The following is a 17,422-nucleotide window of genomic DNA, read 5'->3' as shown; positions in this document are numbered from 1 at the left end:
ATGAGTGGGGGAGGGGCAGAGAGAGAGTGGGGACACAGAATCCGAAGCAGGCTCCAGGCTTCAAGCTGTCAGCACAGAGCCAACGTGGGGCTCGAACCCACAAACCGCCAGATCATGACCTGAGCCAAAGCTGGACGCTCAACTGACTGAGCCACCCAGGCGCCCCTCAAATCTCATTTTTAATGTCTGTATTACAGTCCACCTGTGAAATACACCACTAATGACCTACCACCCTGATTCTAAATATCTAGATTGTTTATATTTTTTCTGTATCACAAGTGATCACAGGCAGAACATTTTCATGTGAGTGGTCTTCTCTTCTTTTAAGATTCTTTCCTCATGGAAGACTGTAACCACACGTCTGAGAGCCCAAGGAAAGGAACATATTTATGGCTTTGGATATCACTGCACATTGCCAAATTGTCTTCCAAAATGCCTGTGCTCATTTACACTGTCACAAGTAATTTTTTGAGAGTAGCACATTCATGTACTCTTGTCAATATTAGTTACTATCACTTAAATATTTGGCTAATTTAATAGGTAAGAAGGACATCTCAATTTTTAAAAATTGTATTTATTTGATAACTAGCAAATTTGAATATTTCACCATGCATGTTTACCAGCTATACATTCTCTTTTGTGAGTTGTCTCCTCATATTTTATTTATTAGGGTCTGAATATGTCTTTTTTTAATCAATATGTATGAGTTTTAAAATAAAGATAGCCCTTGGCCTGTCATTTTGCTGCAATCGTTTATCCTTCAGTCTGTTGTTTTGATTTTCTTTTGCAATTTTTGAAGAGCATAGTGAAAGTTTTATGGTGCAGAATTCATCATTTTCTTTTGATTTATTCTCTTTACCTTTTTTAAGGTTAGAAAGGTTTCTCCTCAAAAACAAAAATCTGATTTTAAAATCCAATTCTCTTCTATAATTTGATTTCCAGCCTTTCACCATTTGATTCATCTGGAATATTTTTGGTGTTTGGTCCAAATGTCTGACCTGGCCATGTCTTGCTCACCAGCTGCCCATGACCACACCTCCCTCATCACTGTAACGGCCATCTTTGTGTTCCCAGACACTGAATGACCTAAACCCTCCTCCCCTGTGTTGCCCAAGGCAGAATCCTTGCAGCTTTCCTGACTCCTTTCCTTCGCCCCCACATTGACCCAACTACAACACCTCAGTGGTTCCATTATGTGATTTTTCCTCCTGCTTTTGGGGAAAGAGTACGTACTGCTCTTTGTGCTTGGAATGCTTTCCCACCCCCACTTTGTCTCAGGTGCATCCTTGCCATTGCCTCAAAAGTGCCCCACATCTCCCCTTAGGCTTATCACACCCAGTGGTAATGTCCTGCTAACTCGTTCCTGGTCCTCTATCTCTCTCATCTTTAATGTAGCCTCACTGACTAACCCAGTGCTGTATCAAGCACAGGAACTCGATACATACTTGCTATGTATGTGAAAGATTTAATGAATGAATGAATATGCCAGTAAAATAGAAGTCGTACCTAACTGTGTCCCAGCAGGGCTCGGCCAGAATATTTTCCTACAGAATATGAAAGTAAAGGGAATAGCATATCGGAATTTATGCTTTGTATGGTATGAATATGTCATAGAACCTATAGCTTGCTCCTTCAACATCTATTCATCCTCCTTCTAGGTGCCGTTACTGTAACGCACAGGCTGGAAAAATTAAAATGACATTTTCCAGACTGCCTTGCAGGCAGAATTCTGGATGTAAATTAGGTTCCGCCAATGGGATGCATTCTTGGGACAAATGGAAGACAGGAGTGGGATGAAGGCCACTTTCCTCCTGCTGTTTCTCCTGCTAAGCGAGGCCATCAAAACATGAGAACTCATCCTTCCAAAGCTCACCCCCACATCAGCGGGTGTGTGAAGGCAGCTTGTAGTCTATTGACAGGACTGAATGTGAAGGCAGAGGCTTCTTAGTTTTGGGTCACCACTATAGCTAGTCTCTCTCTCTCTCTCTCTCTCTCGCATCTATGTATTTATCTATCTATAAAATACAGTGAACGGAGGGTCCTAAATTCCATTCCACTGGCCTTCTCACCAATTTTGTAACCATGCTTGTGCTTCAAATACTCAGAGTGTTTTCTGTTTCTGTGAACAATGGCAGATATACAAAAGACATGAGAACTGGTGTCCTGCTTATTGACCCAAGCAGCCCGCCTTGATCAGTTGTCATTTTCCCCAAAGTAAATGGAGAAAGTTCTATTCCTAGGACTTAGGATGAAGGTGTGCTTACTGGTTATCCTATGGTTCGGTGAGGGTCTGATAAGTCATTTCTACTCTGTTTCCCCCCACTTGCCAGTCTCCTATGAGATTTTGTTAGCATAAACCTCTTAACTTGGCAGGAAAGCTGGCCAGTAGTGGTTAATTACACAGCTAGACCCCAAAATAAAAATATGCAGAGAAAATACAGGTGAATGATTAGGATGTTTAACCTAGTAAGAGTTCTTTTACATCAATAAGAAAAAAATTAACAACCCAATTGAAAAAATGTACAAAACACATGAATAGATGAAGAAAAATAGCCAAAGAAGATATTAAAATATTCAATTCTTTTCTTATCAAATTAGCAAAGACTTTTAAGTAATACTCAGATCTGGTGAAGGTGTGTTAACTTCTACTGGGCATCCTCATACACCTCCATAAGCTTCTAAACTGGTTAATTTTTCAGATGTTAGTTGTGTAATATTTATAAAAAGTCTTTAAAATATCCATTCTTGGGGCACCTGAGTGACTCAGTTGGTTAGGCATCCGACTTCAGCTCAGGTCATGATCTCACGGTTCATGAGTTCGAGCCCCGTGTCGGGCTCTGTGCTGACAGCTCAGAGCCTGGAACCTGCTTTGGATTCTCTCTCTCTCTCTCTCTCTCTCTCTCTCTCTCTCCTCCTCCTCCTCCTCCTCCTCCTCCTCCTCCTCCCCCACTTGTGCTCTCTCTCAAAAATAAATAAACATCATAAATAAATAAATAACTAAATCAATAATCCATTCTCTAAGATCAATAGTTCTCAACTGGAAGCAATTTTGCTCCCAGGAGACATTTAGCAATGTCTGGAGATTATTTTTGGTTTTTCCAGCTATGTTTGGGGCATCTAGTGAGCTGAGACCAGTGATGCTACTCAACATCCTACAGTGCACAGGAGAGTTCCCACAAAACACCTCTAGCCCAAAAGGTCAATGGTGTGGATACTGAAAAATTCTGTCCTAGATACAAGAATTCTGCTTTAAGAATTTGCCCAAATGAAAAAAATCAAATGTGTTTAATCCTTTGCAGAGACCAGTAAGTCAGTCCATTAAAACTTAAAATGCATATACCCATAATTTCAAACATTTTAATTCCAGTATACTTAACATATGGTGTATATTAGTTTCAGTTGTACAGTATAGTGATTCAACACTTCCATACATGACTCAGTGCTCATCAGGACTAGTAGATTCTTCATCCCCTTCACCTGTTCACTCATCCCCCCACCCACCTCCTCCCAGGCAACCAACAGTTTGTTCTTTATTGTTAAGATTCTATTTTTTTGTCTCTTATTTTTCTTTGTTCATTTATTTTGTTTCTTGAATTCCACATTTGAGTGAAATCATATGGTATTTGTCTTTCTCTGACTGACTTATTTCACTTAGCATTATACTCTCTCTAGCTTCATGTTATTGCAGTTGGCAAGATTTCATTATTTTTATGGATGAGTAATTTTCCTCTGTGTGTGTGTGTGTGTGTGTGTGTGTGACATCTTCTTTATCCATTCATCTATCAATGGAAACTTGGTTGCTTCAATAATTTGGCTACTGTAAAAGCATAAGAGACTCTTAAAAACAGAGAACAAACTGAGGGTTGATGGGGGGTGGGAGGGAGTGGAGGGTGGGTGATGGGTATTGCGGAGGGTACCTTTTGGGATGAGCACTGGGTGTTGTATGGAAACCAATTTGACAATAAATTTCATATATTGAAAAAATAAAAATAAAATAAATAATTTGGCTACTGTAAATAATTCTGCAATAAACATAAGGGTGTATCTTCTTCCTTCTAAACTGGTTAATTTCTTAACCAGTTGTTTCTTGTGTTTTTTATTTTAGCCCTTCTGACAGGTGTAAGGTGATATTTCATTGAGTTTGATTTGCATTTCCCTGATGATGAGTGAGGTTGAGCATTTTTTCATGTGTCTGTTGGCTATATGTATGTCTTCTTTGGAAAAATGTCTGTTCATGTCTTCTGCCCATTTTTAATTTGGATTATTTGTGTTATATAAATTCTTCATGTATTTTGTTTTTTTAAAATTTTTTTTTTTAATTTTTATTTTTTATTATGAAATTTATTGTCAAATTGGTTTCCATACAACACCCAGTGCTCATCCCAACAGGTGCCCTCCTCAATACCCATCACCCACCCACCGTGCCCTCCCACCCCCATCAACCCTCAGTTTGTTCCCAGTTTTTAGGAGTCTCTTATGTTTTGGCTCCCTCCCTCTCTAACCATTTTTTTTTTCCCTTTCCCTCCCGCATGGTCTTCTGTTAAGTTTCTCAGGATCCGCATAGGAGAGAAAACATATGGAATCTGTCCTTCTGTGTATGACTTATTTCACTTAGCATAACACTCTCCAGTTCCATCCATGTTGCTACAAAAGGCCAGATTTCATTCTTTCTCATAGTTCTGCATGTATTTTGGATACTAACCCTTTATCGGATGTCATTTGCAATATCTTCTCCCATTGCATAGGTTGCTTTTTAGTTATATTGATAGTTTCCTTTGCGGTGCAGAAGCTTTTTATTTTGATGTAGTCCCAATAGTTTATTTTTGCTTTTGTTTTCCTTGCCCCAGGACACATATCTAGAAAAATGTTGCTATAGCACTGTCTGTGCTCTTTTCTTGGGATTTTTATGGTTTCAGTTCTCACATTTAGGTCCTTAATCCCTTTTGATTTTATTTTTGTGTGTGGTGTAAGAAAGTGGCCCACTTTCATTCTTTTGCATGGGGCTGTCCAGTTTACCAATGCCATTTGTTGAAGAGACTGTCTTTTTCCCATTGCATATTCTTGCCTCCTTTGTTGAAGACTAATTGACCATATAATCATGGGTTTATTTCTGGGCTCTCTAGTGTGTTCTATTGATCTGTTTATTTAGTTTTGTGCCAATATCGTACTATCTTGATAACTACAGCTTCATAGCATATCTTGAAATCTGGGATTGTGATACCTCCAGTTTGTTCTTCTTTTTCAAGATTACTTTGACTATTCAGGGTCTTTGGGGGTCCATACAAAGTTTAGGATTATTTGTGCTTGTTCTGTGAAACATGCTTTGGTATTTTGATAGAGATTGTATTAAATCTGTAAGTTGCTTTGGGTAGTACAGACATTTTAACAATGTTCTTCCAATCCATGAGCATGAAATTTCTTTCTATTTGTGTCATCTTCAATTTCCTTCATCAATGTTTTATAGTTTTTAGAGTACAGGTCTTTCACCTCCTTGGTTAAGTTTATTCCTATACATTTTGTTATTTCTGGTGCAATTGTAAATGGGATTGTTTTCTTAATTTCTCTTTCTGCTATTTCATTGTTAGTGTGTAGAAATGTAATAGAATTCTGTAGAATGATTTTGTATCCTGTGACCTTATGAAGTCAGTTATCAGTTCTAGTAGCTTTTTGGTGGAGTGTTTAGGGTTTCCTATGTATAGTATCAGGTCATCTGTAAATAGTGGAAGTTTTACTTCTTTCTAACCAATTTGGATGCCTTTTCTTTTTCTTGTCTGATTGCTGTGGTTAGGACTTCCAGTACTATGTTGAATACAAGTAGTAATAGTGAACATCCTTGTCTTGTTCCTGATCTTTGGGGGAAAGCTTTCAGGTTTTCACCAGAGTATGATGTTTGCAATGAGTTTTTCATATATGGGCTTTATTATGTTGAGGTATATTCCTCTAAACCCACTTTATTGAGGGTTTTTGTCATGAATGGATGTTGTACTTTGTTAAATGCTTTTTCTGTGACTATTGAATGATCACATTGTTTTTACCCTTTCTCTTTTTGATGTGATGTATTATGTTGATTGATTTGTGACTATTGAACTACCCTTGCATCTCAGGAATAAATGCCTCTTGATCGTAGTGAATGATTTTTTTAAATGTACTATTGGATTTGGTTCACTAATATTTTGTGGAGGATTTTTATGTCTATAGTTCTCTCTTTTTTGTTTTTTGGTAGTGTCTTTATCTGGTTTTGAGATCAAGGTAATGCTGACTTCGTAGAATGAATTTGGAATCTTTCTTTCCTCTCCTATTTTTTTGGAATAGTTGAGAAAAATACATTATTAACTCTTTAAATATTTGGCAAAATTCACCTGTGAAAGCTGTCTGGTCCTGGACTTTTGTTTTTGGGCATTTTTTGATTACTGATTCAATGTCAATGCTGGTAATACATCTGTTCAAATTTTGTATTTCTTCCTGATTTCGTTTTGGGAGGTTATATGTTTCTAGAAATTTATCCATTTCTTCTCGGTTGGCAATTTGTTGGCATATAATTTTTTATAATATTCTCTTATAATCCTTTGCATTTCTGTGGTGTCAGTTTCTCCTCTTTAATTAATTTGTGATTTTGTTTATTTGAGTCTTCTCTATCTCTCTCTCTTTCTTTTCTCTGATGGGTCTGGCTAATGTTTTATCAGTTTTGTTGATCTTTACAAAGAACCAGCTTCTGGTTTCATTGATCCAGTTTACTGGTTATTGTGTGTGTGTGTGTGTGTGTGTGTGTGTGTGTGTGTGTTTAGTTTTTAGTTTTTATTTCATTTATTTCTGTTCTCATCTTTATTATTTCCTTCCTTATACTGGTTTTGAGTTTTGTTTGTTCTTTTTCTAGCTCCTTTAGGTGTAAGGTTACGTTGTTTATTTGAGATTTTTCTTGCTTTTTGAGGTAGGCCTGTATTGCTATAAGCTTCCCTCTTAGAAGTGCTTTTGCTGCATCTGAAAGATTTTGGACTATTGTGTTTTCATTCTCATTTGTCTCCATGTATTTTTTATTTCCTCTTTGATTTCTCAGTTGACCTATTCATTGTTTAGAAGCATTATTATTTAACCTCCATGTATTTGTGTCTTTCAGATTTTTTTCTTGTGATTGATTTTTCTTTTCTTTTCTTTTCTTTTCTTTTCTTTTCTTTTCTTTTCTTTTCTTTTCTTTTCTTTTCTTTTCTTTTTTCTTTTGGTTGATCTCTATTGCCATAGAGTTGTGGTGGGAAAAGATGCAAGGTATGACTACAATCTTTTTGAATTTGTTGAGACTTGTTTTGTGACCTAACGTGTAATCTATTCTGGAGATGCACTTGAAAAGAATGTGCATTTCACTGTTTTAGGATAGATGTACCCATAATCTTTAATAGTTATCCATCTAGAAATATTTGGACATGTGAGCAAAAAGGTACATACACAAATGTTCTTCTCAGCATTATTTTTAACAGTGAAATTTTGTAAACAACCTAAATGTCAATCGACAGAGTAACAGTTAATGTACATGCATGCTCTGAGTAGCAGAGTATTAGGCCTTCCCACCTCCCACTGCTCTTTTCCTGGGGTCTGATTCTCCTCTAAGCAGCCTTCTGTACTATGGATGGGATTGATAGAACTATTCCTAAGACTCCCTTCATCTTTTCACAGTTGGGAAACCAGAAAAAAAACTGATCTTTCCTTTCTGACCCCTTGGTTGAGCCAAGAAGGTGTCACATTACATAAGTCTGGCCAGTTGGATGGGACTTTAGATCTTGAACCAAGGCAGAGCTAGAGAGTAGTCGAAGACCAAATCCCTGAGTGATAGCATTGGTGGCAGTGGTAGGTGTCTATGGGCAGGGAGGGGTGGCAGCTGCCTCCTGGACTTGTAGTTCTTGCCAAGTGATGGCACTGAGCCTCTATCACTTGAGCCACTATGTTATTAAATACATTGGTGGGAGGCCCCAGCAGCAGTCTAATAAATATACACATTAGACCTCTCTTAATTGCAGACAAAATATCCTAACTGTTATGCTGGAGAATTATACACAGTTGTTAAAAAGAAGGATCATCAGGACATATTAGCAGGTGGGAAATCAAATTGAAGAACATTCATGCACTCAAGCTCTCCCATTTATTGGTCTCTGTGCTCTGAACTGGACATATCCATTTCCTGCCCTCATCGAGCTTTATTTAAAATAGCAAAATACTGGAAATAAATTAAATGTCTAACAATAGTGGAATGAGAAACAGTGGAAATTGTGGCATATGCATTACAGTAGTCCCCCACCTATCTGCCATTTCAATGTTGTTGGTTTCAGTTACCCACCATCAACCAGTCTGGAAGCAGATGATCCTCCTTCTGACATGTCATCAAAAGGTTAATAGCAGCCTAACACTATGTCACAGTCCCCACATCATTCACCTCACTGTATCTCATCATGTAGGTATTTTATCATCTCACATCATCACAAGAAGGGTGAGTACAGCACAACAAGATCTTTTGAGAGCGAGACCTCACATAACTTATACTACAGTATACTATTATAATTGTGCTATTTTATTATTAGTTATTGCTGACCTCTTACTGTGCCTAATTATTAAAGTAAACTGTCACAAGTATATATGTATAGGAAAAAACTTAGTATATATAGGTTTTGGTACTATCTGTGGTTTTGGGCACCCACTGGGGGTCTTGGAAAGTATCCTGCACTCATAAGGGGGAACAACTATACTTTCAGTTTATATATGTATATATATGTATGTACATATGTATATATACATATATATGTATATATATGTATATATATGTATATATATATATACACACACACACACACACATACACACATATATACACACATACTATATATACAAAGTGAAAATAAGATTTAAAATTATGACTGTATATATACTTATTATATATAATGAACACAACAAAGAAAAATAAAAATTATATATACCTATATAAATTTATATGTACATATATTTGTGTGTGTGTGTGTGTATATATACACACACAAAAAATGTTATATAACCAAAGGAGGTACTGTATTCAAATGTTGACAGGACTCATTTCTATTTTTAGAGAATTTTTTAAAGTTTTTCTTTTTTAATATTTTTTTAACATTCATTAATTGTTGAGAATGAGAGAGACAGAGCACGAGTTGGGGAGGAGCAGAGAGAGAGGGAAACACAGAATCCAAAGCAGGCTCCAGGCTCTGAGCTGTCAGCACAGAGCCCAACGTGGGGCTCGAACTCACAGACCGTGTGATCATGACCTCAGCTGAAGTTGGACGCTCAACTGACTGAGCCACCCAGGCGCCCCTAAGTTTATTTCCTTATTTTGAGAGAGAGAGAGAGACAGAGCACACAAGCAGGGGAGGGGCAGAGAGAGGAGAGGGACAGAATCCCAAACAGGCTCTGCACTGCCAGCGTGGAGCCCAATGGGGGGCTCCCACTCAGAAACCGCGCAATCGTGACCTGAGCTGAAACCAAGACTCAGACGCTTAACTGACTGAGCCACCCAGGCATCTCAAAAGGACTCATTTCTAAATGGAATTTTTTTGTATTTTCTCAATTTTGGCAATCCACATCTAGTATATTTATAAATATAAAATGCGTTATTTGTAATCATAAAATCTAAGGTAAGGATACAGTAAAACATTTGAAATTTCCTAACCCTGTTTTACACTTAACCATATTTTTGAAATGTTCTGTAATAAGAATATATATAAACAGACATAGCTATATAACATACATAATATATATATATATATATATATATATATATATATATATATATGTATTTAATACATTCCAAGCTCCTAGAGTCAAGTTGGAAGTGTTTGGTCTGTGCTACCCTGACTCTCCCTTTACTGGTCCCTGGGGCATTAGAAGTTACAGAAGGGAGGCACCCGACTTTGACTCAGGTCATGATCTTGCGGTTCACAAACTCGAGCCCCGAGTCAGGCTCTGGGCTGACAGCTCAGAGCCTGGAGCCTGCTTCAGATTGTGTCTCCCTCTGTCTCTGCCCACCCCTGCTCACACTCTTGTCTGTCTCTCTCAAAAATAAAAAAACATTAAAAAATTAAAACAAAAAAGTTAACAGAAGAGACTGAGAGAAATAGCTGGGCTGATTTCCCTATCATTGCCAGTTTGGGAGGGGATAGCAGAATTCTGGTGAAGTCAGCTGATAGAGGTGTGGCATACCAGAGAGATATCTGCATTTCTGTCCTGTGGCATCATCTTGAAGTATGCTCTCCATCTGTAAGTACACTCAAGGTGGGATGTGTGGAGCCTCTAACATAATCTCTTTTGCTTTGGGGCAGGCAAGGTTGGACCTCCTCTCGATATCATGCTGTACCCACTGAACTGCACAGATTTCAGCATCCAATGGAAAATGCCAAGGCATCCTGGGAGCCCCATCATTGGGTATACCGTGAGTACCTGGGCACAGGAATTTCTGTAGTGGGTGTGGTTGGGGGTGCTGTTCCCACCCTTGCTCTGTCTATATATGGTCTCCTTATATCAACCCTCCCATATTAATAACTCCCCCAGTCTCCTTACATGAAACCAGAGGAAATGTTTCCCTTTTAAGGGTGTTTATAAGTGCCTGAAAGGCAGTTAGGATCTTTGGAGTCCTCACTCTGCTCAGGGATGGGAAAATATAAACTAAGTAGAAGATGTGGTTCTTGCTATCCAATTGCCCACAGTCAAGTTCAGAGGCTAAATAGCAGAAGCATGGGAAGTAATAGGGAGTCACTGTGGAATGTTGTCAATAAATACAAAATACTGTAAAATCTAACTTAAAGAAAAGGGATGGACAGGCAAAGTGGGGGAGGGAACAGAGAATGCGTTCCTACCTGCCAGAGGTTACAGGTTTGACTGATTTCCGTTCACTAAAATGTTTTGTTTGAACAGGGTTTTTAAAAACAAGTCAACTTTTAGGAGTTAGGAGATTTCAGATAAATATTTAGAGTTCTGAAATCTCTGGGGACATCCAGAGAGCTGGCCACACTGGGGACCACATTCCTATGGGGCTCCAAGCCCCCTGGAGCTGGGCTGCCCACTTGAGGTCAAACGGAAGCTCCCCCAATAACGCCAGGACCTGCATCTCCCTACTGCCTCCCTTTCTCACTCACACACGCGCACACACACACACACACACACACACACACACACACACAGGTCCTCATCCCATCGGCTTCTTAAAGCAGAGAGATGTGTTTCTGAAGTCATGTTGTATCCAAAGTGGGAAGATGGAAGATTGCCTGAGAAAGTCGTGGTTTGGGGAAAAATAGTAGGAGCTGGGTCCAGCCCTCTCTATCCCATTTCACTAATACGTGTCTCCCTTCTGGCTTCTGAGTTTGCAAGCCCGGCCAGGTCAAGCTGATGTTTGTTGCCTCAGAACAGGTGTCTGTGAGGAGAGGCGGTGCCCCTCAGAACCCACTGCTGTTGTAAGTGGAGTTAGAACCCCAGAACCTTGATCTGGTAGAGGAGTGCTGGCCCTACTCTCACCCTGGACGTCTGTGTCTTTTCCAGGTCTTCTACTCCGAGGTCGGCGTCGATAAATCCCTGCAGGAGCGGTCCCATAGTGTGCCACTCAGCCAGGACATCCCTGCCCTTGTGAGTATCTCCATCATGGCAGCTCCCACAAAGACACAGCTGCGGTTGGCATTTCAGCGATATCCAGAAGGATTTCTAATCGTGTGTGTGTGTGCGCGCGCATGCTGTATATGTAATAATAATAACCGTTTGTATAGTCCCCTGGAATTTACAAATGTCTTTCATGCACATTCCCTCGCCACACACATCTATATCTTCAGAAAGGCAGTGGTATGAAGAAAGTTCTGGCATAAACACTTCCATCCTGGACTCAACCCATCCCATTCGTCATGTGAGAAAACAGCCACCTTACAGCTGTTTCCCCCCTTTTTGTCTTCATAAAGTTCGATTCCATTTTTTAAAAAAATCCCAGTAAAGCTTTATAAATAAATATGACACATTTGTATCTTCCCCCGCAGCCTGGAGACACAATGCAGAAGAAAATGATGTAATTTGAAATGTATATTCCAACGGTCCAAGTTGTTTATTTTTCTTGTCAAGCTCGGCAGGCACCCCGTCGTTCCACTAACCAATTGTTGGCTCTCCATCTATTTCTTTTCTCTCTGCTGTCAGGGTCTCTCTGGGTGAATTTTTCTGCCTTAAGCATGTTCTGTTTTCTTTCCTCCACTCTCTGCCTCCTTCCCCATTCTACTACAATTATCCTACAGGCTAGAGCCTTTTGAATTGCTCTGCAAGCAGTTAGCACCAGTGCCCAGAAGATTGCTGTAATGGGGGCCGTGGTGCTGGGGTTGTTTGTAAGTCCTACTTAGTAAGTGTTCGCGAGGCTGGTGTGTGGAAAACCTATTTGTCGCCGGGAAGAAGTGGCCGTCACTCATTGGGCCTCTGTTACCTGCCAGGCACTATTCCTCATGCTTTATATTCATTTTTCCATTTCATATTCACAACTATCTATGACCTCATTTTACTGACAAGGACACTGAGACTCAGACAGGTGAAATAATTTCCCCGAAATCATACATTAGTGAGTAACAGAGTCAACCGTAAACCCAGGGCAGGCTGACTTCAGAGTCCTGCTCTGGCTGTTGGCTGTTTTTTTACCAAAGCTCTTCAAAAAGAAGAGATGCACATTTGCAGCTTGCTTGTCCTTTGCATGGTAGGCTTTTAGTCTCAGACTTTTGCTTCAGCTTTCCTCATTTGCCCCAGAAGCTCTCCATTCCAACTGCTATGGTTTTATTTTAAAAGGGGAGATTGGCTTAGCCCGCGTCGGAAGCCACCAGTAGAGGTTCTGTCTCACCTCGGCAGCACTGGAACTTTCAACAAGCATCTGGACCCCACCAAGGAGCCAGCAATGTCCCCAGCCACCAGCCTTCTACCTTGCAGGGGAGTGTGGCTCACTGCTCTGCCTATACCACAGTCCAGGCAGCAAGGGTACAGCGCTGGTGACAGGTGTCTGGGAGTCTGGACGGTGCCTCTGGAATCCAGACCCTGACCCATCACATGGAACTGGGCTGGACACTGGCATCTCTGGGGAGGTCACTGCAGTGCATACATGAAGCAGAGAGCCAGGAGGGAAATAGGCACCCTGGGCTTCCAGACATCCTTCTGGCACTTACAGGTTGAGTAACTTCGGCCGGAGTCGCCTCATCTGACCAACCCTTTCCTTTCTCCCACAAAAGGGCTATAATTGTTGTGAGTTCCAAATACAATGGTGTGTGTAAACACCTTTGGTGGGCGGACGCCTGGGTGGCTCAGTCGGTTAAGTGTCTTGACTTCGGCTCAGGTCACGATCTCACCGTCTGTGAGTTCAAGCCCTGCATCAGGCTCTTTGCCGACAGCTCAGAGCCTGGAGCCTGCTTCAGATTCTGTGTCTCCCTCTCTCTCTGCCCCTCCCCCGCCTGCACTCTGTCTCTCTCTCTCTCTCTCTCTCAAAAATAAAAACCTTTGGTGTTAAAAAAAAAAAAAGCCTTTGGTGTTAAAATGTAAAGCCAGGTACGTGTTAATGATCATTCGTGATGATCATTGCCTTTATGCTAAATATGATCTGTTTGTTAATTACATCCAGGCATCAGAGTGTGCTGTCAAATTATACCTTGCTGATTTCAACAAACTTTCATAGCTGCTACCGTATACCCAGCATAGGACAACACAGACCCCCTTTTCTCGGCAGCTTTCGGTCCTCTGGGAGAATCACATTCTTACTGATACCCAGTTGGAGAGCAACATAAGACGGGATGTGACCAACATGCTTAATAGACTGAAGTTTTGAAGAGGGAAGATTTAGTATAAAAACAAGTGGTCAAAGTAGGTGCTGAGAATTGAAGCAGGGACAGTTTCTGGAAGGCAGACGAGAGGGAGGTGCACTGAAGTCAAAGGGAATGGTTTGAACCAAGAGGACAAGTTTGTGTGTGTGTACATGCCCGTGTGCTTGTGTGTTTAGGTAGGGAGGTGGGGGGAGGCGCAGAATATACAGAATGGGAAGAGAAATAATGCCTAGACGTACAGGCAGTGAGTCAGGAAGAGGGGAGGGGTCTGGTATAGCAGAGTGATTCTGGGTTCAGAGACTTGCATTCAGATGCTGTATTACAACAAGCTAACCTTACTGGATCTCAGTTCCCTCATGGACAAAACAGGGATCCACATAATAACTGTATTATAGGGAGTGTATCTGTGGTTCCCAAACTGTGTGCCAGGGTGTCCAGGGCTCTGCACCAACCTCTCAGGGATACTGTGGAATGTCTCAACTTTTCAAGGGAAAGAGCGACATCTGTGTGAACTACTAATGCCAAGCTGTTTGGGTGTAACTACTGAACAAATGGAACACTTAGGCATTTCTTTGGCCTGAGAGGTGCTGTAAAAATATTACTGAGACAGCAAAGGTGCTGTGAACATAGAAAGCTTGGGAACCTCTGTACCGTATCATACCAGCCTGTAGCACAAGGATGCGGTGATTGCCGAATAAGGTCATGGGCGGACAGCCCTCAGTACCACAGCACTCATGGAACAAGAACCGAGTGAGCGGTCAAGGGAGTTCAGATGGGAAGATGTGTGTTTGCTGCCCTTGGCTGTCTGTAGAAGGGGCTTCATTTTAGACCTATAAGTTTTACTTTCCTTTCATGTTGTTTTGTTTCTTTTTTTTTCCTCTGCAGGGACAATCCGATCGTCAGGTGATTTTTGTAAGTATGCTTTGGAAAGGTTATACCCTTGCCCCAACCCAGGATTCAGGGGGTCTCTTTTCATCAAAATGTTGATTTTCCTGCATCTCGGTCATACTGATTAAGGCCCAAGGGAGAGTGCTTAGCTCCAGTGTAAGCAGGGACCACAGAGCATATTAGATGAATGTTCGATCATTTAGAAAGAAGTCGCTTTTATTCTCCTATGTGTTGCTTCATCTCACGTGGCAGAGTAAGGTTAAGAGGAACATTTTTAAAGGTTGAAGTAATTTAAGCTCTGTTCCAAGACTAGGTGAGCAAGACTGAAAAGGAGAAAAGATGTTTAAACTAGTGAGCATCGCTGTGGAGGTGCTTCCCCTCACCCATCTTTTCCCTTCTCCTTTCCTCACTGCCTCTAGTGGTTCCAGACCTTCCCAGTACGTCAGGACCAGATCACCTAAAACTGCTTGGCTTGCTGGATTTAATGCCAAACAGAAGATCAGGTTGACCACTGATCGTATCCTCTGATAATCTGCCTACATGGAGGATTCTGATTTGGTTAGCATTTGACACTTAGAAGAACAACTTGCAGGTTCCAACCTGGAAAAATAAGTAGTAAAATAAACCAGGGCAATCTGGTCCTTTTTAGGGTTAGAAGTGGAAATGAATGCTTAAACTGGTGGCCTCCACACTTTCGGATCATGCATATGATTGGTTGAAAAATATTTGAGTGAGTGTGTGTGTGTGTGTGTGTGTGTGTGTGTGTGTATGGTTATAAATTATACACATGCTACTCTACTAATAAATTATGTACATTGTAAAGTTCCACAGGATTTAAAGGAGGAAATAAAACAAAAATAGAAAGTGCTTTTCTTCTGTCATCCCAGGACATTGTCTTATTCACCCAGGGAGATACACTATCACCCTGCTTTGGAGTCCACTGGTCTGGTTGACCCACAGTAGTGATTGCACTTGGGTCTTATACCAGGATGCAGAGAGAAGATGTAGGCAAGAATCATGAGACTTGCATGGAGTCCCAGCTCCTTCCTTCACCAGAGCAAGGATAATCTTAGGCAAGGTTACTGAACCCCTCTGGATCTAATCTCTCTTTGACTGTAAAATGAATGGGTGGCCTAGTAATGGTTCCCAACTGGGAGTTTCTTAGTTCTTATGGGGCAAATGGGCCTAAGTGTGGGCATTTTAGTGGACAAGCTTCAGGGATGCTGCTTTCCTGCGGTTCACAGGACAGACCCATACAAGGAAGAAGTGTTCAGTCCCAAAGTCAATGCTGCCCTTTCTGTGAAACCCTGGAAGATACTTTCTAGCTTTCTGTGACCTCTAAGGGAATAGAATCCCCCAATTTTTCCCTCCACTCTGGCCTGCATAGCTTTCATCAGGGCCATTGGAAAAAGAATGTTTGGAAGATAGCATTTTTCTATTTCTCTGGTGCTCCCATGTCATGATGCTAGATATTCTCAACTTCTACCAAGGCAACCAAGGCCGAGCCTTGACTTGTAAAGTCAACTGTGAAGCTGCACCCAAGGTTACTACCTACCAACAAGGTCATTTTAGAGCAATCGTAGTATTTTAGTGTTGAAACTTTGGCCCAGAGAGGTTAAGTGGCATCTCCAAGATTGCAAAGCTATTTGGTAGCAGAACCAGGGTCTCCTGGCTCCCAGTCCAGTGCTCTCCCACTTTGTGCTTTCTTCTAGCAATGCTCACTGGATTCCCTTATGGAATAGTAGCTACCTGTCTGGACCAGTAAATGAAAAAACATAGAGCTTCATTTCTGGAAACAAATGACCTGGGTTTCCAGCCATAGGAGAAAAGTATGGCATGGAAGGGGGTAAAGATAGAATCTGAAATCAGGGTCAGAGATTTAAGTTCAGAGCCATTCAGCATGGTTTTGTCATCGCAAAGCAAGAAGTATTCAGTTAAGAATAGTCCCATCTTTTCAGGGGCTTCTTGTACATAGCTATCCAGATTATTTTTGTACATTGGGTCAGGTATTAATTAGGATAAAAATCTAACAGTTCAAAATCCCAAGATAATAGTGATTCTAACAAGATGTGCATTCATGTTTCCTTCAGGATATAACCTGTCTGGATATAACCAGTTTTGGTGGCTTCTCTCCATCAGAGACCCAGAAACCTTCCATCTCATTGTTCTGCCAACCCCTTTGGCCCTTCTTCCCATGGTCCAAATTGGCTCACTGATAACATCCACATTCTAGCCACTAGATGAGGAAACGAAGAAAGGGTACACAGCCCTTCCTATTAAGGGATAACTCAGAAATTGCCCTCATTATTTTAACTCAAATTCTATTGGACAGACTTTAGCCATATGGCCACAGCTAGATGCAAAAGATGCTGGGAAATGTAATCCTTGAGTGGTGATGGGCCAACTGATATACAGGGGTTCTATTATAAGAAAGGAGAAAATGGATATGAGGAAACAGTCATCCCTGTCACAGACTGTGAATAGAGGAATGGCACTGGTAAAGCAGATGTGGGTAAGGCAGCTGGACATCTGAAAAACAGAATAATAGCCTGAAAATTTGATATGCTATGTTTGAGAGTTGGGCAGTTAGAAGCATATTAAATTATGGTATGTATGAGGGAAACCAGACCCATTGTTGTTCTATATGTCATTGAGCTTTCTTCTTGGGCTCAGTGAACTAACTAGCCTTGTTTTTTTCTATCAGAGATGTG

General features: G+C 40.8%; 1 protein-coding gene across 1 annotated transcript in view; it reads left to right on the top strand.

The window, feature by feature from the left end:
* EGFLAM (EGF like, fibronectin type III and laminin G domains) overlaps nt 1–17,422 on the top strand; it is a 177,463-nt gene that overhangs the window by 51,422 nt on the left and 108,619 nt on the right. The window contains exons 2-4 of the mRNA XM_027075639.2: nt 10,326–10,435; nt 11,539–11,622; nt 14,709–14,735. Coding sequence (XP_026931440.1) covers nt 10,326–10,435; nt 11,539–11,622; nt 14,709–14,735 — 221 coding nt within the window. The remainder of the gene's footprint in view (nt 1–10,325; nt 10,436–11,538; nt 11,623–14,708; nt 14,736–17,422) is intronic.

This window comes from Acinonyx jubatus, chromosome A1, assembly GCF_027475565.1.
Source record: "Acinonyx jubatus isolate Ajub_Pintada_27869175 chromosome A1, VMU_Ajub_asm_v1.0, whole genome shotgun sequence".
Lineage (NCBI taxonomy): Eukaryota > Metazoa > Chordata > Mammalia > Carnivora > Felidae > Acinonyx > Acinonyx jubatus.
Note: the sequence above shows the minus strand (reverse complement) of the source record. Positions and strands in the feature narration are given on the sequence as shown.